This window comes from Plodia interpunctella, chromosome 19 (assembly GCF_027563975.2).
Source record: "Plodia interpunctella isolate USDA-ARS_2022_Savannah chromosome 19, ilPloInte3.2, whole genome shotgun sequence".
In the NCBI taxonomy this organism is placed as follows: domain Eukaryota; kingdom Metazoa; phylum Arthropoda; class Insecta; order Lepidoptera; family Pyralidae; genus Plodia; species Plodia interpunctella.
Window position 1 is genome coordinate 4,524,364 of NC_071312.1, and position 23,633 is coordinate 4,547,996.

General features: G+C 35.0%; 1 protein-coding gene across 2 annotated transcripts; it reads right to left on the reverse strand.

The window, feature by feature from the left end:
* Positions 1-296: 296 nt before the first annotated feature.
* shd (shade) lies at positions 297-21,557 on the reverse strand. Of its 2 annotated transcripts, XM_053759934.2 has the most exons (9): positions 21,322-21,557; positions 11,645-11,858; positions 10,851-11,049; positions 8,055-8,245; positions 5,054-5,249; positions 4,581-4,743; positions 3,770-4,003; positions 2,157-2,354; positions 297-1,787 (listed from the first exon to the last, which is right to left on the reverse strand). In XM_053759934.2, the coding sequence occupies exons 1-9, from the start codon at positions 21,370-21,372 to the stop codon at positions 1,683-1,685; spliced, it is 1,551 nt and encodes a 516-aa protein (XP_053615909.1). In that variant the 5' UTR covers positions 21,373-21,557; the 3' UTR covers positions 297-1,682. The 2 variants fall into 2 exon arrangements, with proteins under 2 accessions (XP_053615909.1, XP_053615910.1); XM_053759935.1 differs by lacking the exon at positions 21,322-21,557 and having other exon boundaries at positions 10,851-11,039; positions 11,645-11,783.
* Positions 21,558-23,633: the final 2,076 nt, after the last annotated feature.

Below are 23,633 nucleotides of genomic sequence, written 5' to 3' on the forward strand. Positions count from 1 at the left end.
TTATTTCTACAGAAATTTAGGTTATTGATATTATTTCATACACTACCTAAAGCCTTATAAACGGATGTTAAGAACCATATTGTCTATGTCTTCTTCTTGTTGAATTAAAAATGCTTTTCATATTGTCTTTGTCCTATGTTCGAACTGTATCGAAATAATGTATGTGTCATGTCAAAGGACAAAGGACACAAACAAAGAATGGCGAACGATAAATATGAGAGAAAAGTGCAGTGCGACCTGATTTATTTTTATTTGTGTTGTAACATTCAATATGCATTGAAATTAATAAAAAAGGATCATGCTGTAATATTTTATTGTATCAGATGAATATATGCAGGTGTACGAATATGTTTTATTCACGATTTAAAAAAACCTCTTTCACAACAAACAGTATAAAAACAAATTCTAAAACAATTAAAAATCAACAAGGATGATGTAGTCACTATTTCGTTGTTTTATTTGTTAAGCTATTTTATTACGTCGAAAATTTCACGTGTAAACGTCATATCTTGTCATAAAGCACGCGTTGTAAAACTTCACGTTTTCATGACAAATTTTTGACGAACAAAACTATTTTGATGTCATTTGTATCGTAATAAAAATAGCTTAGACTTTACAGCAAATGGAATAAGCAAATAATAAGAGTAAAAAACTTACAATTAAAAACCTAGGTGTTTTTATTGCGTGTCATAACATTTCAATATACATGTAATTTTATCCACCGGCGACATTCGTGACGCCTGGCACCACACTTTAATGGCCTAATTTTAATATAGCATGAAATTAAACAAACCAAAATATTTTTTAACAAAAATAAATGTAGAAAATGGCTAATTTATGCTGAGCTAAAACTTAATACTAAGCTGCCTAATAGACATATCATACATCACTTCATTAAATATAACGGAATGATCGTTTATATTTTAATTTTAAAATACTTATATATTGTATTTTTAGTGTAATCGTAAAACTCGCTTACTCAGCAGCTTCAGAAAACTTTAAAATATTAAAAAGAGAAACGTACACAGGTAAAATTTATTTAATAAACTGTTAATTTCAAAAGATAGCAAAATAAATTAAAGGGAATCTAGAACACTGAGTTGTATATTAAGTTTTACGAAAACTTATAATAAATGCTGGCAAATGCACGTGCTGACAAAACACAGTCTTATAAACAAGAGGTATTTATGGTTTATAATATTTATATGCTTAATATAAATATGATTTTTGATATTAACACAGCCATATTTTATGTTAATTTAAATCTAGTAAATATTATACATAATCAATGCCTTAATTAATTTGTGGACAGTTCTTACAATCTAGGTGGAAACGGAGTGTGTTGAGCATAAACAAAATACCCTGTACTGTTACATCGTCGTATTCAAATATACGAACAGTCATGGCATCTAAATTTCAAGTAGAGGAAAAAAATTATAAAAGTATTTCTTATAGCAACAAACTAGATTTGCAGCCGAGTAAATTCATTCTAATAGCCGTTATCATGGGACAAGACTCCATTAACTAAAACGCGAACATTTTTCCATCAGCTTACCAATTACTAAGGCTCATGCTAATAAGTAACGTCCGAACTCAAAATCAAACCTTCAGGTTTTTACATAAAATTCAAATTGCTCAAGCAACAATTTCAAAGCAAAGACATTAACTATCTGCTAAATGATCTACCATTCCACGAGTCTTAGAGATACTGGGGATTTGGGCGACAGGAGGAAGTCGAATTGAATATCCAATTCGCCGTCAAATTCCACTCGCCATCGCTGCATTATCTGAGAGAAAAAAATATTATCATTTCAAGTAATGTAATTAATGTTTATTTCAAGAGTGCTGTTTGTGTGACGCGATCTTTGTAAATTTGAATTACATTTTATAATATAATGCATACTTTTTCATAAAATTGTTCATCTACAGTTGCATAATTTGTTAAGATTATTTTTTAGATTTGAGTGATAAACAAAATAAATTGATAAAATGTGATGGTGACACTATGTAGAACATCCTGCCATTTAGCGACCTTCCACATACTCAGTTTCAAGATTTTACTTCATTATGTGAAAAAAATCCAAATTAGCAACAAATGTGGCCCCAACCGCCCACACCTATTTCAGGGAAATACTCTTGAAAAGCGTCATCATTACCTTAGCTAGTAGCAAATGTAGCTCCAGCTCCACAAACCGCTTGCCGGGACACATCCTGCGGCCGCGGCCGAAGGGCGCCACAAGCGCGGCCGCGTGCGGCTGGCGGCTCTCCAGCCACCTCTCGGGGAGATACTCCTGCGCGCGCCAGAAGTTCTCTTCTCGTCGACACGCTGCCCCCGTGTGGGCCAGCACGAAAGTCTGGGAAGGATTTTTTTTTAGCAAGATTTTTATTTTTTGAGCGAGCCAGATAAATTAAACACTACAATAGAACCAATCCTCTAGATCAATTTATTCAATCAATTATGATGGTTGAAAAAGCTTTCGTCTCAACTTAAAGTCGGTTTTATTTGCCTGATAACCCGCCTCCAGGACGTCTCAAGGAGAGGGAATATCAGGGATCCCTTCTATATAAACGTTATTCCCCAGAACTTTGGATATAATAATTGAGGTGTGAATTGCAGCCTGCATCTGAAGTATATTTATATCTATTTTGGAGTCAAGGGAATTGCAATACCTTTGTAAACTTTTCGCTGTTATACCTGTTGTTCCTATTACTGGTATTACTTGGGTGGGCATTTTCCATAATCTGGTTATTTCTTTTTGTAATAAATGATATTTACTAAGTTTTTCAATTTCCTTGGCTCCAATATTATAGTCAGATGGTACGGTAATGTCAATGAGATATATTTGGTTAGTTAACTTATTAATGCATACTATATCTGGTCTATTGTATGTTACCGTGATGTCAGTTTGGATGGGTATTTCCCACAAGACTTGCAGTGTCGTTTTCTTTTACTTGTGGTTGGAGTAGATATTCTTTCCACCATAGTTTGTCACATTCGAAACCGTGTTTTTTTCAGTATTGTCCAATGGACATTACATATTGTACAAGGTTGTTATGTCTCTTGGTGTAGTAAGTGCCGGCTAGCTTCTCACAACCTACTACTACGTGCTGAGCAGTTTATTATTATATTAAATATATGATATTATCAATTTATTATCTGAGGGTATCAGCCAATAGCATTAGTGTCTAGTGAATTTAAGTATCGGTAGCTAAGCAGGCAATCATTTTATTGAATCCCCTCGGTTAAACTCGGAATAGTCATAAAAATACAGAACTAAGTTGATATCCGTGATAAGGTCACTGCCTCTCGCCCCGGCCCGTTTTTATTGCTCTGATTATGTTGATTATTTCAATGCTATAAAAATCGTTAGGGACCACATCGGAAACCAACATTTTATATTAGTACTAGCAGCCCGTTCCAGCTTCGCTCGGATAGAAATATAATACATTATACACCTTCCTCAGGAATCACACTATCTATTGGTAAATTCCGCATGAAAATCTGTGCAGCAATTGTTGAGTTTATCGCGTACAGACCACAGACTGGAGTTTTTCTTAATCTCAGACAGCCAAAGGCGATAGAGGACTGATATGTAAGGATTTTAATATGTAAGTTTTATTTTATGATTACCTACTACATTTATATCAGGAATAGGGATTCCTAGAAGGGGTTCTACTACAGCTAATGACGCAATGAAAGTTTGAATAAGTTAATGTGAGTAAATCATTATTGTCATGCAAATTCAAGATCCCGCTATAAGATAGTTACCCCTGCTGGTAATTTATGTCCAGATATATTCATGGGCGCTTCCAACAGCCTAGCCAGAAATGGCGCAGTAGGAAGCAATCTGAACGCCTCGTTAGTGGCGGCCCTGACTGCCGGAGCGGCCGCCATCTCCTCGGCCTTCAGGATCCCGCACACGGGCAGTTCCGAGCGGATCTTCTGCTGCCAGTCCGGGCGCCCGCTGAGCAGGTACAGCAAGAAGACCAGACTGTTCGCCAACTGTTGAAGATTTTTAAGTTATGAAAAGGACTAGGATTTCGTTCAACTCTGTCAGGTCAGGACTGTGTGCTGTAGGTACATATTTGCAATAGTCAAAAATTACTAACGCCAAATAGTGAACAGCTTTTTTTTTCAATTAGCCTATTGATGTGTCCCACAGCTGGGCAAAGGCACTAGGGCAGCCTGTTGCCAACATCATAAAGTTATTAAAAATATCAATATAACTTATGAAATAATTCCTCATTCAAGAAGAAACTGCGATAGAATCTCAATAGACGATTATTTCAAAATGAATTTCAAGTAGAATTAAGTAGCATTAATTCTACTTGAAATTCATTTTGAAATAATAGGAGGTAATAATAGGAGGTAGGAAAAGTCAGTACAGTACCAATTGCACCATGGTACAAATGGGACAATTTGGTATCAGTTGCATAGAACAAAATAAAACGTTCATCTAAAATTCTACAAACATACACATTAGATACAAAAATACCATGTCAGCATGCATTTTCACCATCAATGGTATTGTTCTAATGCGAGTAATATTGGTATCCACCCAACAACAATAGAAACTCACTGTTTCAATCCCAGCTGTGATGAAGTCTATGATGGCAGCTTTCTTATCCCTCATGTCCAGAGCTGGGTTCTCCAGGATCTTGAGGAAGATCTCCTGCATGCCGTCGTCTTGCGAGGTGCCGCTTGTCCGTGACTTCGCTTCTTCCATTAAATCTGACACTATACTGTCGACAATTACTCTTGTTGTCACATTAAGCGTAAAGAAATAAGTAGTATAAAGTTTATTGAACCAGGCCAAAGATTCGCTCTGTCCGGTTCAATTGTGATGTCTTTAGATTTCTAGTGTGGATTTTGGAAATGAATAATAATATATATGATCCCACAGAATCCCTTATTGTATCGAGGATACACGAAACTATTGACCCGAGATAAGCACTGTAACTAAGTGATTTAATCAGACTTCTGGTATCCATCGTAATAACAATCTCCAAAATGAAATGAATGAGCATACCGCTGCGTACCCTACAGACTCACGTGTGAATGGTTTCCTCGCTCTTGACGAAGGTGCGGTACAGCTGTGTGGGCACGAACTTCCAGAGCGGGGCGCCGTAGTAGGAGTCCCTCTGTGCCCTGAAGTGGGTTTTCACTGCGACGGCCAGGGTCGCCACGCGGCCCGACATACAGCGCTCCAAAAAACCCAGACGGCTGCCCAGCATAAGGCCGCACACCGCTAAAATTTAGTACAGTGAATCTTATACTGATAGTAGCATTACAAATATATTTGATATTTTTTTTAATTTTCCGGAAAAATAGTTTATGTTAACAAGACATGAACAATGGTTCGGGCACTCTTTACACTAGAGATATTTATTTTAGATTGAACTACATCTCGATTTTTACATTTCACTTGCTAGAACAATCTCATCAAATTGGTTTATTTTCTCTGCGTCTTGAATGTTGTCCGAAATTATTTAATTTTCAACCACTACATATGTAACCTAAATAATGACGCAATAATCTCTCAATCTCAAACTGTCCCAATAACATCAATCTACGACCTCATTTGAGAATTCACCGAGTCTCTTCTAGTTAATTCATTTTGTACTGCGCTCAGTGGAGAGCACTTAATGAAGCTTCGACCACGTCATCCTAATAAAATATTGCAGTCACAGAAATCGGATTTTCTTAGAAACTTTTCTCAGAAAGGGCATTGAATTTTGTTCTGATATATATACATATACATGATATTATTGCACGGTCTAACTTCCGAATATAATAGTTTTTTAAATACCTACTAAATGTGTGTTAAGATGTGGAATGACAAGGAACTTGACTTGGAGGCAACGACCAAAATTTTGAAAACTCGCTTTCTTATAAAAGTTCATCAGCAGCCTTCGTCGAGCTTAGGTACAAATTGTGCAAATTGATGACATGCGCCGTAGATGACGATTCTACATGGCGTGCGGTTGTGGAGCCCTAAAATAGGACCACTCTATATCCTGCCGTGGATGTCGTACGAGGCGACTAAGACTCGAAGACTCGAAGCCTCGAACGAACAAGCGGAGATGAGAGAGATGACAATTCTACATCTTTTTTTTTTACTTCTGTGATTGCAGTAGTTGAGGCATGCAGTTCATGACGACTATTTGAAGTGACGTCTATGATAAGAAAATGTAGGTCAGCTATCTTCTACAGGCGTACTCTTGGAATGCATAAATACAAGGGTGATTTTAAATTTCTAAAGTAGGTATCTAGTCTAGATATGTACAGTAGGTATCTAGTCTAGATATGTCTTGCTAGTAAGTACATGAAACTGAGACTAATGAAAATAGATGGTGAAATGCAAAGGTTAAAACAGATTTTTTTTAACGTTTCGCTAACAGTAAAAGCACTGTCAGCAATTTTAGTAATAGTTCTTTATGTGCACAAATAACCTGTTTTATAATAATACTTGTTTTAAAAGGTCGTCCTGTATATTGTGTATTTATTATAGTAGACATTAGAAATGCATTACGAAGTTATCTTGATGGGCGGAAGCTATGTCTTCGTAAATGGGTTACAGATGGTAACAGGAAGACATTGTTATCGGTTTTACGACAGTGAGGCAAGATAAGTTCAATAATTTTGAATGTTAATGTTGCGCTGGATGACACGTATTTCATAATGTTAAATCATTTCTTGTTAACCAAATCCAAGTTCTAAACGCAAGATGAGTTTATGTAGGTTATTACAGATGGTAATGACACATTGCCACACCAGAAATGATATTAAAAAAAAATTTTTCTGTAACTTGCTAAATATTCTTGATTGCTTTGCTTCATATGTCATCCACAAAAATAATTCTAAATGTATCAATTGAACTCAGTTTTCAAACCTGTGGTTTTCGCGATCATGACATAAGCGTTTACAAGGAAATCATTCAAACTATTATAAAGAGCCCGCCAATTCGACACGAGTCAAGGACAATGTAATAAAGTTGTAGTATTTGTAGATATTGTGGTCATTCTCATAAAAAAGTTATTAATTATGTATGTATTATTTGTAAGTTAAACTACTGTAAAAACTTGAAAGCAAAAAGTAATTGTGGTTAACTAAGTAGTCTGACACATTAGACGAAGAGCAGTGATTTGAATTATCATTTTTTTACTAGGTACATCATTAATCAATTTATCGGTCGTTCCGAAATGCTAATAGTTTGTATCTTTGGTAAATACTTATCATTTAATTTAGAATATGACGTGAAAAAGTGCCTGTGGAGGTCTAATTTCTGAATAAATGATTTGATTTGAATGATCATTTAATATAATAGTAATAGTTCGATAAGCTGCGCAAGTTTGTCTCAAATATGTACTAACACAATAATAAAATCAACAATTTCAACTACAGTACTTAGTTTATCTTATTGCTGAGCGGTAGTAGTAGTAAATAAGCTATAATCTAAACTCTTCACTCCAAAATAGATAATATTGGACTTGCTTTATTATAGGTAAAAACTTCAAGGTCTCCAGGAAGGAAGGACAAACTTGCACCTATTATAGAAATCCATTTCGCAAGTGACCTCAAACGTGATTGTAATTTATGGGCGAGTAGGTAATAAAACAAACCCTAGCATAAGACAGACTAACGATAACATCTTTACCAGGTTGACGTATCGCGTTTTCTCAATTTCTTCCGAAAACCTAAAAATTTGCGTCCGAGATTTTGGGAATGAACTGGGAAAATACTTATTCAGTGTAAATCCCGCTCTGGACGTGCCTGTGGATGCTGTTAATTTGTTTAATGAACTTATTCACCCTTTAACTTAACGAAAATAAACTCAAAATTAATCTTGCCATTACAAAATCACGCCATCCTCCCAAGCCCACGAAAACTCCCGAAAGCCATCAACTGACAGCTTGTGTGTTCACCTCTTTATGTCTTCCGTAAACCCTGGTAAGCTCTCTTCATTGCCCAGCCACTTCCATCATCACAACGTGGCTGAACCAGCAAAGTCTCGATCTCATTATGAAAGTAAGTGTGCATTAAATTTACTCACATTCCAGCCCCATTCTGTTGGTGAGTTGGTCGAACCCGTGGACGGTGCCGTCTGGCTTGCAGCAGGACTGTAGAAGGCTAAGGAAGTCGTCGCAGATGCTGTTCAGCTCTGGTAGAAAGTTCTGCATTGTGTGAGGACTTGTCAAGTCGGCTGTCAGATGGTGGCGGAGGTGGTACCACTTCTCGCCTTGTCTGTAAAACAAATTTGAAAACTTTAGTAATTTTGTTATTGACCAGCTGTATTAAAAAATATGATCTAAGATATAGAACTCGTGATAGGCACGTATTTCCCCGTATAACGACTGACTGATGTAATCGAACCCCCAACTTGTTTGTAGGTATAAAAAACCTTTTGATATTTGATTCTCACATCGCGTTTGCGCACAGGAAATGCCAAGCAGTGCATAGCACAAAAAACAAGATAACTGCGCAGTCGCAGCTTTGGCCAAATCAGTGGTAGGCATATAACTACTAGAAAGGGCTTGACGGTGCCCTTAGCCTCAAGGGGCTTTCAGACCCTAGTCTTCATCTCAAACCATTACACCTTATTAATCGTTTTATATATTAAACCATCTTCCTTGCAATGGAACCCTAAATCTTTTTTTATGCCAGAGCCTACTCATCATTATGTATGATAAAAGGATCCCTGATGATATTTGCATCAAATCAATAGTTACCTACGTACTCATCATTGCATATAGTAAAAGGGCCCAGGTAATATATAATATAATGTGTATGATTACCTAGGTACGCCACACCACTTGCCCAAATATACGTGACCGGCAAATATAGTAGATCCTTGTCAAGTTGTTGCGTCATGTTTTATTGCTTTTTTATTGTGTCCAGCCAGGATATTTTTATCCTTATATTCCAATCTAAAAATTTTTATGAAGTTTCTTGCATGAGAAACGACCATGAAACGACTATATTTCTAGTCAGATGTCTTCCGTCAGACCATACGCTTCTGATATAATAAAATATGACATGACATTGTTTTGCGTAACTTTTGTAAATCTCATGCATGTTATCATAAAGTTTCTAATGGCAATAAATGTGAATAGGTATAGGTATGTACCTAACCTTAGTACACTTGTGCCTAGAATAAAAAACTTGCCTAATCGATATTGAAAGCCACTTGGCGAACCTTATAACATTACAATTACCAATTACTGTCCTTCTCATACGTTTTTATATAGTTCGAGGTCAGGCCACCTGTGGCTAATCATGACTATTGATCAGGGTAGTTGAGTACTTATACTTACAGATATACTTGTGAAATAAATTATACTAGCGGCCCGTACCGGCGGTTAGCGGTTCGTTCGGGTAAAAACGTAACAAATTATACACCTAAACCTTCCTCAGGAATCACACTATCTATTGGTGAAATCTGCATGATAATAGGCGCAGTAATTTTTGAGTTTATTGAGAACAGACAGACGCGGCAGAAGACGTTGTTTTATAAGGATGGATAGTAGGTAGTTGTAGGTATGTCAAGAGATCTCCTGCCCGCCCTCGACGAAAGTGGTTTGATGACATAAAGGATTGGACCGGACTTAGATACAACCAACTGAAAATAGCGACCCAAAGCCGCGAGGGTTTCCGTATGCTGACCTCCAAACTTCAATTCGAAGATGGCACCCCATGATGATGATGAGTAGGTACCTCTATTACATATCACCACTAGTGTAAGATTAACAGCAAATCAAGCTACCGAAATTCATTGCAAATTCGTTGCTATTACCGCAACATAGAGGTCCTTGATTTGATATGCGGTTGACGGGTTGAGAGTAGGGCACAAGGTACAACAAACAGTTTTGTAGAGCATCTACAAAACAGTTTTGTAGATGCTCTACAAAACTTTATGATGTGTAAAGTGAATGTATGTAAAGTGTAACCTACGTATCCCACCAAATACACAAATATGTATAGGCGACAAGGATCGCATTAAGATAAAAAACATGATAATTGCGCAGTCAGCAGGATATATATATATATATATATATATATATTAATAGGTATGCTCATTTGTTTGTATTTATCATGTTCAACAAAAAAGAAAACAAAGTTTTTATTGATTCAACTTGTTTGTAATACTTAAAGTATTTGAACCTGTGCCACAAACCATCTTAACACAGACTAGCTAGAGCAAGAATACCTATTCCAATATTTTAAATATGAAGTACAGAGTAAACTTGTCTCTGTCCAAATAAATGTTACATGTTAGGTATTTAATTAGTACAAAATAACACAATTTCACCAAAAGAATCAATTGTAGCAGGTATATATGCTAATCACACTAATTCAAACCATGTGACTGACCACTTAATCATTATAAGGCGCCAGTTAACGAGGTTATTCTTCTGTAGGCGCCAACATTTCGCCACCTGAGACTTATTGCCTACAATGTGAGAACATCCAACTCGTCATAAATATAAAGTTTAAGTTACTCTATAACCAACTGTAAGAGAAAACTTATACATACACTTACAATTGTATTTTTAGTTAAATATATACTTGAACGGTTTTAATTTTTATAGTTTGTGATAAAAGTAGATGACGACCTACAAATATCAAGAGCCATGGTTTCTTTAGGAAATTTATTATACAATACTTACTTCATGAAAACCACGACATACATACGGTACATAATGAAAATACAGGACAAAGTGCGGGTCGTGTCGTGTCCTCTCAAGCGGTGAAAGATTTAACAATGGAGCGAGCAAAATAGAAGAATCTCCACCTACAAAAGCCTCGTTAATTAAAGATATCTACTTTATGGAATTAAAAAAATACTCACTCATTGACAAGTCCAGTGGAAGCGTATCTGTCAGGCCTGCTTCTCCTGTAGACCTGAACGATCTCTGTGGGTGGTCTGTATGGTCGCTTCGCCGGGATTCGAAGCACCGCTTCTAGGGCTTCGCGCTGCGCTATCGAGACCACTGCGGCGCCCCCTGGCATCGTCTCCACGAACACTGGCCCGTAGCGCCTGAACATATCTGTTTGTAAGGTTACCAGGTGTCAGGAGCTTGCCTGACCTCATGACATTAACAAGCGACTTAACTTGAATCAGACGTGCAGTGAAGTGAAAGATTTTGGAAATTAGTGATGCTACGATTCATGACATGTTGATTTGTTATTAAGACACTGCTTATACCTATCGCCATCGTTACTTCGTATAAAGTTTATAACTTGTTTCCTATATATTTCCAAAAATAATGGTTTACAGTGGGCCATACACATTGACTCCAAGTGGAAACAAATAGAAGTTAAGCAATAATTTGTTAATTATTATGTTAATTTAGTTTCGAGATAACTGTATGCTTTTATTATGTGCAATGAAAGGTTTTGTGTTGTATTATACTTTCTATGTTTATCTAAAAGCCAATTTCACCAAGCAGGCGAATGTTCGCTCGATACCCACTCTGGCTGTCCCACCAATTTCTGGACATAGCCTGTGACCAGCCCGAGCAAGCAGTTGGTTGGACAACTAAATACGGACTGAATAAGTCGCTCGCTTATTATAAATGCATCTTGATATTCCATGTACAACAAAGAGTCGCGGACTTGATATAAGATTTTCAACATATTCACCTTCATAAGCCTCGTGCAGTTTGTTCATCTTGTACCGGCTCCAGAAGAGCCACCTGGTGCCCAGGAAGGGCAGAGCCGGGGGGCCGGGTAGCCGCGTGGCCTTGCCGTCAGGTCTGGCCATGAGCGCCGTCACCGCTATCGCCAGGGCTGTCAGCACGAGGACCAACGTCGGGATCCCGAGGCCCGACCAGTCCACCAGCGGCGGGGGACTGCTCTGTGAACAATGTGAGAAGACTTAGAGAGCATTATTTATTTACCCTGTTATTTATTTTTAAAAAAAGACTAGGCATACTTTAAGCTAAGTATGATTTGTCTCGTTCTGTCAATGCACTAGAGAAGAGAATACTTTATCTTTTTATGAATAACAGAGTTAGCCTCTTCGATTACAGAAACGGGGTATACCCCGTTTCTGTAATCGAATTATTAAAATATATTATAATGTTTTGAATAAATTAATTAAAATAAAAACTTTGAAACATTTTTCTATTTCACTAGGCGACTACAAAATTTTCTTGTCGTTTTTCTATTTCACTAAATCTAGGCTATGGACATACTCTAGTTGTGTGTTTAAAGTCCATATCTAGTTAAGTCATATCGCTTTTGCTCCTCGAAGTGTGAACATTCCTGGTGAAAGTCGAATAACTTCTACATAGTAGCATAGAATTTAATATTTGTATATCGCTTAACCCGTTGATAAGATGTATGTCTTCTATTTATAGCAATTTCTGATAAATATCAACGATAATAATATTTTTAACTGAAGAGAAAAATATGACTAAAATTAAAATCAGGCTGATACGCAGTATTTTTTTCTTTACGCAACGGTATCAAGTAGGTTTCGTTTTGTTTGCTATCGCGGCCATCGACCCTGGCTGCTGCCCGTAGTGATCTTGACATTGGTTTGCGTAACTGTCAGTTACTTACGTAACGTCACGCATACGATGCGCGACGGCGCAACCAACCGTCAAATTCCAAATACCGAAGGCAATATCGAAGATATGAAACGCGAGGAAGACCGTTTGGTTTATATTTTATGGACAACTTCTTAAAATGACAACTTCGAACGTTTATTTTAAGGTGTAACTTTGGATACTGTTACTCAATCACTTTTCTCACTCAATGACGGAACGGTCCCCAAATCTAATAAGATTAAAGATAAGTCTTCTGAACTTTCGAAAGAGCGAAAAGCTATTTTACTTCTTATTCTCCATCCTTATCAGACCAGACCTGATAATTGAAAGCCCACAAAGGTGACTATTTTATCAAGGATTTCCCAGAAATTCACCATGGCAAGTTCTGCTTTACATCATATAACGGGTGGCCATTGCACTTCTTGTAAACAACGTGAGAATTTAGATTTAACGGGAACTGTTTTTGGAGTTTACCGTTGCGAATTCCTCGAAAAAACTGCGTAAAGTTCAGTCTGTAAAGGCCTATTTAATATTTACTTCGTTATTTTTCCCAAATTCAATATGACCAACTCTACTGAGCCCCGGGCTTTGCTCTAGGAACTTTGGGGTAAAAAGTACCACATAGTATGTACCACTTAATTTATATTCTACCCGCATACTTAGGTACCTGTCTAGTAAAATTGGCGAGACTGAGTAACAAACTGCCAACTATCGCGCTTATTATTATCCTTAGTAGGATGTTAATCTCATTATCTACCTAAATGCCAGATATTTTACTAAATATAGCTCTATTTTAGTTCCGAATCAACCTCGATAAATTAAAAGTCACTTAGCCTGTAGCTTTGTTTTAACTGAAGAAAAAAGCTTCATTGGTGGTCTTAACTTAGTAGACAGATAAAAATAGAACGCGTTTATGTCGTATACTTGCTTAGTGATAAGTTATAAACACAGACCTTAGCCTGATATAAATAAAGACCTTATAACTATTTTATTTTTTAAATCGTTGAGTTGAAAGTACAATGAAGATATTTATTATTAATTACATAAGTGTCGTTAGTCTCTTATGCAATACGTTTTATAAAACTGTCCCAGCGATATAAAAAATAAACATTTTTTTATCAGTACACTGCCATTATTTACGATAGGGGAATGAACTATACAAAAGAATCTCATAATAAGTACAAAATAGTTAAACACTATCCAAAATAATTAGTTGAATTTTAATAATGAATTCAACGATAACAGGGTGAAATTAAAAGGTAATTACTTTACCTTAAAACTTCGATTATTTTACCCAATTTTACAAAAAAGCAGTTGGTGTCGCGAAAATTTATTACAAAGTCAGTTTATGTATTCCGTTATGTTCTTTATATATTATACTTACATGTACTTGATGTTACTGGCATGTATGATATCTGACATGCGGGCTAGAATAACAAATACATATTGGGTTATTTAGTAGTTCGCAATTTTTCAGCAATATTTCATAGCGATAAATATATCATATTCATAGGGGTGGTTTAATGATAAGCACAATGTGACACACTAAGTGTGTTATACTGCTGGAAGTATTATAAACTGTGTAGTTACGTAGAGATTCCCACTGTAAATGTAGGCACTTAACCTAAATAAAAGATTGACTTAATATGTATTTAGGTTTAGGATATTATGTATTAAAAAAATTGCAAAACAACATATTGCGACTTTACATAAAGAATCAAAAATAAACGCTGCGCTGTCTACTTCTTAAATATTTAAATTTAAAAATCAAAAACATGTATTGCACTTCAGTAGGTGAATATACTTAAATAAATATAGGTAGGTAGTACTACAACTACCTATAGGTACTTGTTAGATATAAAGCATATGTATGTATACCCTTCCATATCCATACCTGTTCACAAATTATACATAAGTATAGCAAACAGCAACGAAAAGGAATTTCTCGCCTAGTAAAAAATGTGAACAATCTGTTTGATTATAGAAATTCCTTTGTACTGCATGTGAGAAAACTCCAAATGCAATTACTGGTGATAATTAAAATTTCATTTAGTTAATTAGAATAATTGCGCAGGCGCAGACGTGGCCGCAGGAATCGATTTAATATCTTTTTTTTTCTTCTTATAATTGACTCGCGGATTTTTAATTGATCCCTGGTGCACTTGTATCGAATACCAGACCATAAACTATGCCACTCCAGTGTTGCAACACAAGCGGTTTGTTTAGACACTGAAGCAAATTGTCTTCATAAAATCTTCAATTATATTTTAAAAACTTGAAATGCAACTCCTTATTATACGTTATTGTTTGATGTGAAATATGAAAACATTTGCTGTAGAAGATTTTCAAATTTAATAAAATGTCTTTCAAATGAGATTTTTTTTAATTCTTTGTTTTTTTTCGTGTGGTCTTTAGATGAGATAGGTACTCCTTAATTTACCTTGATAATGTGAATAAATAAACATGTTAATCATTTTAATCGTGTAACAAAAATATATTCTGAAACTGAAGTTAATTTTGATATACAACTCCGTCATCGTAGTTATTATATGGTAGGGATAATATTGTTTATAACAGATATTTCAAACTACAAACTTTGAAGTATTGTTATAAACAATATTTCAAACTACGATGGTAATTTAACATTAGGTAATTATATTGTCAAATGCCAAGTGTAAACTTACCTAAGTATAAACTTAGTTTAATCAACCGATCGACCTTCTATACTTAGATATCGACTGCATAAAATGCAATAGGTTGAATAATGAAGGTCTAAGGAGTTGAGATAGGAGGTAACATAATAGTAAAAGATAAGATATGAAGTGTATGTGCTCTACATTCGGTAAACCGGGGAGATCTCAAGGACACAGTGTCATCGCTAAGAATATCCGCGACCCTGCATCTTTGACTGCGTGAGTGCGTTATTGTGCATTGGTCGTACCTACTAACAAAATCTCACAAGATAGACAAGAACTCAAAAATATGTTTTTTTATTTATTTACCATAACCGTCACTTATCATTAAATGTATTGGAGAAGTAGGTGTGGATAATTTGTATTCAAATTGTGAAAATTACAAATACATGGCAAATTACAATATAAAACTAATATTCTTTATTTTATACATATTATTCTTTATTTTATATATATAGTTTGTGGTTCAATTCCAATAACATAGTTTGAAACTTTTCAACTTATAAATAATTATATGTAATCTGCAAGTGTCTATCTCCACGTTCAACCGCGAAAAAATCAAGAAAATTCTATCATAAAACTAACAAAATTTTGGTTATCTTAAAGAACTATTATCGAATTTTATTATGCTATTCATTTCTTGAGGAACAGAGATAGGTCAAAAAACTCGTAAAATTTGACTCGTATCTCAATGGTCTGTTTTGACTAGCTAGCAGTAGGTAGGTAAGTACATTAACCGCTTCTTTATCCAATGTGGAATTTCATTTATCACTCAGATATTTTTACTGGTTTCACAAAGAATGCCTGTAAATGGAAATGAGTTTAATATTACTTTTACATAAGTACCTACTAGTTATGTAAACATAATAATAAACTTTTTATAACTTTAAATAAACGTTTGGTTGTATACTAATTTGGATGTAAGCCCTAAACTCATTCATATTTTTTTACAGTATGCGGTAATACACGAATTATATTGCGTATCAAAATATCTAAGGGATGAAGTCCATTATAACCTGATTTAATAAGCACGAACTGTATTTCATAAATAATCCTAGGTGTTGTGCGAAATTAAGTAAAAATTAGAATGTGTTGAAGATCGTGTAAGTTTTGTAAATTCAAAGTCGATTACTTTATTACATACCTTTTAGTTAGATTAATTTCAGTCAAGTTCGTAACAACCTCGTTGGTCCTTAAAATTACCCAGTACTTTTATTGACGATTTTATTAGGGTCATTTTAGTGCTGTCACAAGATCGAAAATTTGGTCTGAACCTGCGGGTGTTAGGTTTCCCACTACGTAAGGTGCTTAACTATGAGAAATTACCTCAAACCCCATATTGAAGACTAACTCTAAAAAGTATTAGATGTCTTTCTTATGCTTGAAGTTTTCTGTAAGTATACTGAATATTTCAAAGGCTTTCAATTTGTGCATAGTTTTGGAAATAGGTAGGTACTAGTTGTAACTAAATATTATAGACCTATACAGGTATTAGTAGGGTAGTACCTAATAGATAGTTGGTAATCGTAACAATTTTTATGAATTTATAGAGAGTATACTTATGTACACAACGAACAAATACTTTAAACCTCTATTTATACATCTTGACATTGGATAAGAACTATCATTTGTAGTTGATGCCCTCGCTCTTTATTTTATCACACAACTACAGAATGTCGCGCAAAAAGTAAATAACGATATGGAAGAGCAGACAGGTAACTTGCTGTGTAGATAGATACGTTAACATTTCTTTGACATATTTTCATTCCAAAGATTTACCTATGATTTCCTTATTTAACCAAAAATATCATATACCTACTCTAGAATCCGTCTTTTTATTTTACGCCGTCAAAGATTTGTAATAAAGACAGATAAGTATTTGACGTTTGGTATAAACCAAGACTTTTGCGAAAATCTATAATCATGGCTTATGCCAAAATCTTTCAAAAGTTGATGATTTTTGCTTTTATTAATTTCACACAGTATTGTTGATCTAACTTGTCTAATTGACCGATTACTAAGGGTAATGCACTTTTTTCTAAATAAGTCTAGACATCATCACGATAACATTTTATTATATTTTTACAAAACAAATACGTTCCTTACCTATGCTGTTAATTCCACTGATTAATACACTTAAGTAAATACGACTGCTGTTTTATATTTTAGAACAGAGTTTGCCTAAAAATTTTCCTACTTGTTTATTTCAGCTACTGTCGATTAAAATAAATGTATAAAACATATGCAATCAAATAAATCACAAATCCGACAAAATATAGACCGTCGATAACAATGAAGCGAATTAAAACGTGTTTGGAGTTTAACGCTCGCGTTTAATTGGGAGTTGAATGAAACCTTGCTAACATGGGCAAGGTTAACGCTTGTTCACACTGGGCAAGTTAAATGTCCAACTTAGTGGAATTGAAGATAGCGGATTTCGGGGATAAAAGTTAATAAAATGTATATGCAGGTACCCTGAAATGTACTTATTGTGAAGTTAAATTTATAGTTTTTTTTTACGAATTGTCAAACTTTCATGGTCTTGTTATGATTATGAAGCAATTACAGAGGTTCATATGATTTAAATTCTAATTAATATCCGTATATTGCCAATTTGAAGTTTGCATAACAAAAGTTTTTACCCAAGGAATTAATTTGACAACAACGACAAATAATGACAAAACATTACATTTACATATTGAGATAGTTGCAATTAGCGCGTTTCCGTTTTAATTTTTTTAATATAGGAAACATTCTCATAGGAGAACTTCCCACGATTGGATTCCCGAGAAATCAAGGGAAGAAATGTCCGAGAACAGAGCATTTCCTGCTGGCACATCACTAGCTGCGGCCGTAGCACAATGTGAACTGAGCCCCAGACTTGCAGATGCAGACAGCAGCTCGCTGCAGACGCCGCCTGATTCGTTTTGCCCCCGAAGGCCGACCAGTCTGTTCTCCCTCGGATATGTGTCACTATAACACTATAGTTCACTTCCATATATGAGCCGCGGAAGTAACATGGATTTCAATTTATTTCATGGAAAAGTAATAACTAGAATTTCACAATTTTTGAAAATTAATTACCTATGTGTCTTTCTACTTTTCATACCTAATCAATTGAATATAACTTGCACATTTATCAATGAATCTAATAACGATTTTTATACTATTTAACCTGCATAATATATCCTAGACACATGATACTTATTATGATGTCGATAAAATCGCGTAAAATAAATACATAGGCAGTCGCTAACCTCGGTGCGCTAATTCCATTGAAAGTAGGTAAGTGATCACGCAATATTTGCAATATATGTAGTTTCAATAAACGTGTCTGTTATGGAGTAATAAGGAACAAACTTATGGACTTGGCTATACCATTAAAACAAATGCAAAAACAACAAAAAAGCTAAATACTAAAAAATATATATTCGATTAAAAACTTTTAGAGCGAGAACCAATTTTTAATTTTAACATCTTATTTTAACTAACAAACAGAAGGCATACTTGTTAGGTACATACTTAATTAAGTAGGTATTAAAAGTACCATGTACACGTGTTGTTACTAACTAAATGCCGAAGTTTTACGATCATTGAAATAATCGTAATGCATTATCATATTAATGGTGTAGTTATAGTAATTTTAGTCACATTTTAGTGAACCAACCAGTTCGCTAGGGGCCAGGAAAACGCTAAATGTCGAAAACAACTTCACTATTTAATGTGATTATTTATCTATCTATAGTTGTTCCTAAATCCTCCTTAAGAATTTCATAATACTTATTCATTGTTTTTAACATAATTTTATCTTGATACCCGAAACAGATAATATTGTTCGTATCATCATGATCCTCAAAATGCTGCACAGTGTATTTGTATATAGTTATTAATACACCTTTAAAAAATGTATCAAGTGTGAAATTGATCAAGACAAAGAATGATACGCTTTTATATGAATCGATTTAATAGATAAATCATCAGTTACTCCGGCGACAAAAGCCATCATATCAACCTCAGAATTGATAGAGTCACGTTAGGATACGTTTTCCAAAATAGCAACATCATAACACAACAATAGCTAAATATCGGCTAAACGTCGAATGCAATTATTCTTAATTACTGTGGCAAAAAGTGAACCTTGAATCGGAGGCGATAGACGACCGTTTGAATGCTGGCGATGAGTGCACGCGCGCAGACGCTGAATATGCAACGTCTCGGTCAAGTAGGCGCACGCACCTCACTGTGTGGTCGTGGTAGTGCCTGGCAGATTTTCTGCCATCACAAGTCAAATCCAAAATCGATGCTCGGCCATAAATCGACGTAGAGTGCCACATACCTAACTATGATACATGGCAACTATGTCCAAGAGCAAGAAGACTCTTAAAATCGATGACAGAGCCTCGATTTAGGAAATAGACCTTATGTGCAGTAAATCCTTCCTGTCTGATTTAATAGAAAACGCGACGAAAATTAGTATAATAAAATGTATGGAACACAAAATGCCTTTATTTCTACCTATAGGTACTCGTAGTTTCTCCTTGAGCAAACAGCCAGCACGAAATAAAGAAATAAAAAAGTTACGAATAGATACAAAGTCAAAAAACTGACAATCCTTCAGACCTCGTACCTATGTTTATTAACCACGTCCACTTCGATCCACTGACCAGAATTCAAAGGTGGAGAAACAGCTTCAGCGGGCCACACTAATTAAATACAGGATAAGCGGGTCGGAAAGTTGATAATAACATAATCAAATAGGAAGTCACCCAGACGCAGTCTTCCAAGTCAGCAATTCTACAAGTGTTTACAAATCAATAATCAGCGAGTAAAAGGTGTAATATTTCGCGTTCTTTGAAATTATACTTAGCGTTAATGCAACTAAAAGAAAATGTGGGCTAATCTGATGTTACTGCGATATAATTGTGCTTCCCAAAGGTCAAGTCTAAACAATTAACCATGTACGAAGGAAGTTGTGAACTTTAAGAAAACGGTTCATGCGTAACACACTTTACGGACGAATGATCAAGTTTACTTAATTGTCGATTGAAATTAACTTCATTAATGGCGGGATGTTAACACATTTGGTAATAGGGACACGAACCCTCTTAAATTAAATTATGTGACTTTATCTCTTTAGCCACCTGACATATATCAAAGCAAAGAGTGATAATTATGTCAGTGTTAGGGCGCATGAATGCAGTCAGCCCGTAAATTGGAATAGGTACCTAGGACAAATTACCATAAAATATAGGCAACAAGGAGGACTTCCTTGTCCAAAAAGTTATTGAGACATGCCTACTTAGAGGTATCCCAATATAAAATAGCCTTTAATGACAATTAACTTGATATGTTCAATAATTTGGGTTACAAATTTTGTATTAATTTAATAAGTAAACATATAAAATTAATAAAAAAGTATTGATTTACTTATTCTCTTCTATGTCGAAGAGCAAGAATATAATTGTAATATAATATATGTCTTAATATAGATTCAAATATTATAAAAAAATATAAATATAATGCATTTCAAATCAAAAGACTTATAAATCTTTTAATTGAGCGCAAAAAGTTTCTCAAAAGAAAGTGCATAATTTACTTTCCCATAAATCGTCATATTTGGTTTATTATTATTTATTTTTTGTCAGCAACAAAAAGCTTCTAGCACTCCAAAACACGCAAACCGCACGTAGCGCTACGTAATTCACAAGAAAATTTTATGAATAATGTTTATTCCGCCCCATAGAGCCACACATTGTAAAATGACGCGGTTGAATCTCCAATATGTATATTTTTAGTTAGTTCTTTGTAAAGGGATAATCGTAAATCATTATAAGTAATCGTAAACTGTTGGTAAGTAGGAGAATATAGAACTAGGTATGCTAAAATTACATTTGGTTTTTATTTTGACCTAAAATTTAAAGTTATATCTAGGTAATCTAAATATAATTTGTTATATTACTTCTAACTCGTACTTATTACTTAGTCAGTACTTTAATTTTGCTATTATCGTCAGAAATGAATACAAAGATATATAGGTAATATTTGGTAAATAGGAAATAAAAAGCGCACTTACCCAAAAGTTTTCCACATAATGCGAAAAAAGTAAAACTCCCGGAAGAGCCATGATGTGCAGCTTGAGTTCGTCGCTGGACTGGCGAGAGGAACACGTCACGCTTTTTATTTATACACTTTTTGTTTAATAACATCACACAAGTATCCCTTTATCTCGATACACGTCTCGGGCTATCAGCGAACAGAGGGCCCGCGCAGCGCGTGCGCCTCGTCAATGTAGACTGAGAAATCTTCGATGACGGACGCCCCTTCTTATACACTGGAACTCCTCAGCTTTGCTTGAACGCTTCACGCTCTACATCATAGAATTTATTACCAATCGGATCTTGAATATCGAGCACTAAGTGCTTATTGCATGTGCCTGTACTACATTTTCCACGCGAGCTCTCAATCGCGCCATGATTGACCTAATAAGTACGATAAGGGACGATTTGAATATGTACTAAATTAGATCAAGGTTGGCAGACCCGCTGATCGTTTCAGAGGCGCAAGCTTCATCGCACCGACTGTTTATGTTATGGTACTTACTTAACTGGATAGATAAATATTTTTTTTACAAAAATATCATTATTTCCACAAGCTTTTATTGTCATCAGAATGATCTTGTTGCATTCAATGCGTGAAAAAAAATAACATTTCAAAGTCTATAAATACAAAACTCTTACGTTACTGAGTTATTGACTGACTGACAGACAACCCACATCCGAAACTACTGAGCGTAGAATGCTGAAATTTGGTGTGTAAGTTCCTAGGACAGTGTAGAGGAGCACGAAGAAGGGAAGGGGTTTCCTGAAATTCCCACGGGAATTGGATTTTACTCACATACGAAGTTATGGGCATATAACTATATAAATATTATAACTATATAATATATTCTATAGTTATACTATTTATATATATAAACATATAAATAGTATAACTATATATCCAACTTATGCCTAGTTTGGTAGTTTAGAAAACGAGCTCAAGCGATTGTTCTCCGCATTTATAATTGTATTGTAATGCGTTTCATGGTTTATAATTGTACAACATATAACATTTAGACTTATTGTCGCTGTAAATGGATATTGGATCAACGATCAACCGACTTGTTTATAAAATTTTATATTTCCACTTTCATGGATATCGAATTTTGTTCTTTCTAAACTATTTTTTATTTATAGGCACCTTAAACCTTTATTCATCTTGAAATTAGTACAATGGGATATTAATTACCTATTAGAGTAACTACATCCCGACATTTTATCCAAAATTTATACTAGCTAATCCTCGTGACACCATTCCCGTAAGTACATTCTCAAAAACTACTGAGCCGATGAAGATGAAATGTGGCAGGAAGCTAGATTGTGACTAGAAGACGTCGGCTAAGATAGGATTTTTGGAAATTCCATCCCTAAAAGGGTGAAATAGGGATTGCCAGTTTGTATGAAACATTGTCATTTTAGAAATTAGACACATGTTTGATTTTCGTTTATGATTATAAAAAAACGAGCCGTAATTCGTCGTGAAAAATAGAACGGCATGCGATGCGGGAAACGGAAGTGGAAAATAGACTTGAACTATGATAGAAACACATAGCGGGAAAAGGGACAGACACCCTGCGGGAAAGGGGACACAGCCACGTGGAAAATGGCCGAGGCAAATAGTGGAAAAACAAAAAAGAACACATTCCGAAACTGGAAATTTAAATAAAAATGACAAAAAATAAATTTTACCAGTCATACAAAATACGCGATAAAAGAATAAATGAAACTTTACTTCGATTCCTTTCAAGAAATGAAATTCAGGCGGGGTCCCGCGGGCAATAGCTAGTATTGTATACAAGAAAACTATAAATATTTTCTAATAAAATTATTTAACTAATGTAACTTAATTTGTAAGAAGTGTTTTTTTTTTGTTTTCGCTAATTAATGCAGAAGAAATAAATAAAAATATAATAGTGCGATTTGTAGTCGAAACTGTTCTTTGGGTTTTTTATAGAAACAACTTTTTTAATGGGGAGATGAAGGGGAGGTGAAAAGATCACCCATAATAGGCCATATTACGCAAATCTCAGCGCAGATAGCGCTACTGGTACAACTAAGGTACACAAACATTGCCAATGAAGGCAAAAGAGCTAATTTTCAATATTGTTGCAGATTTACGACCAAAAATACCTTCTACGCAACGTGGTGCGAGTTTAAAGGAAAAAGGAAGGATTTAGTGGATTTTCCTGAAAAAGATAACACTATTTTAGGTTATGTTCTGCATTATTTTGTCAACTGTGGTCATAAACTGATATAAACTTGATTTTGACTGAATAGTCCATATTTT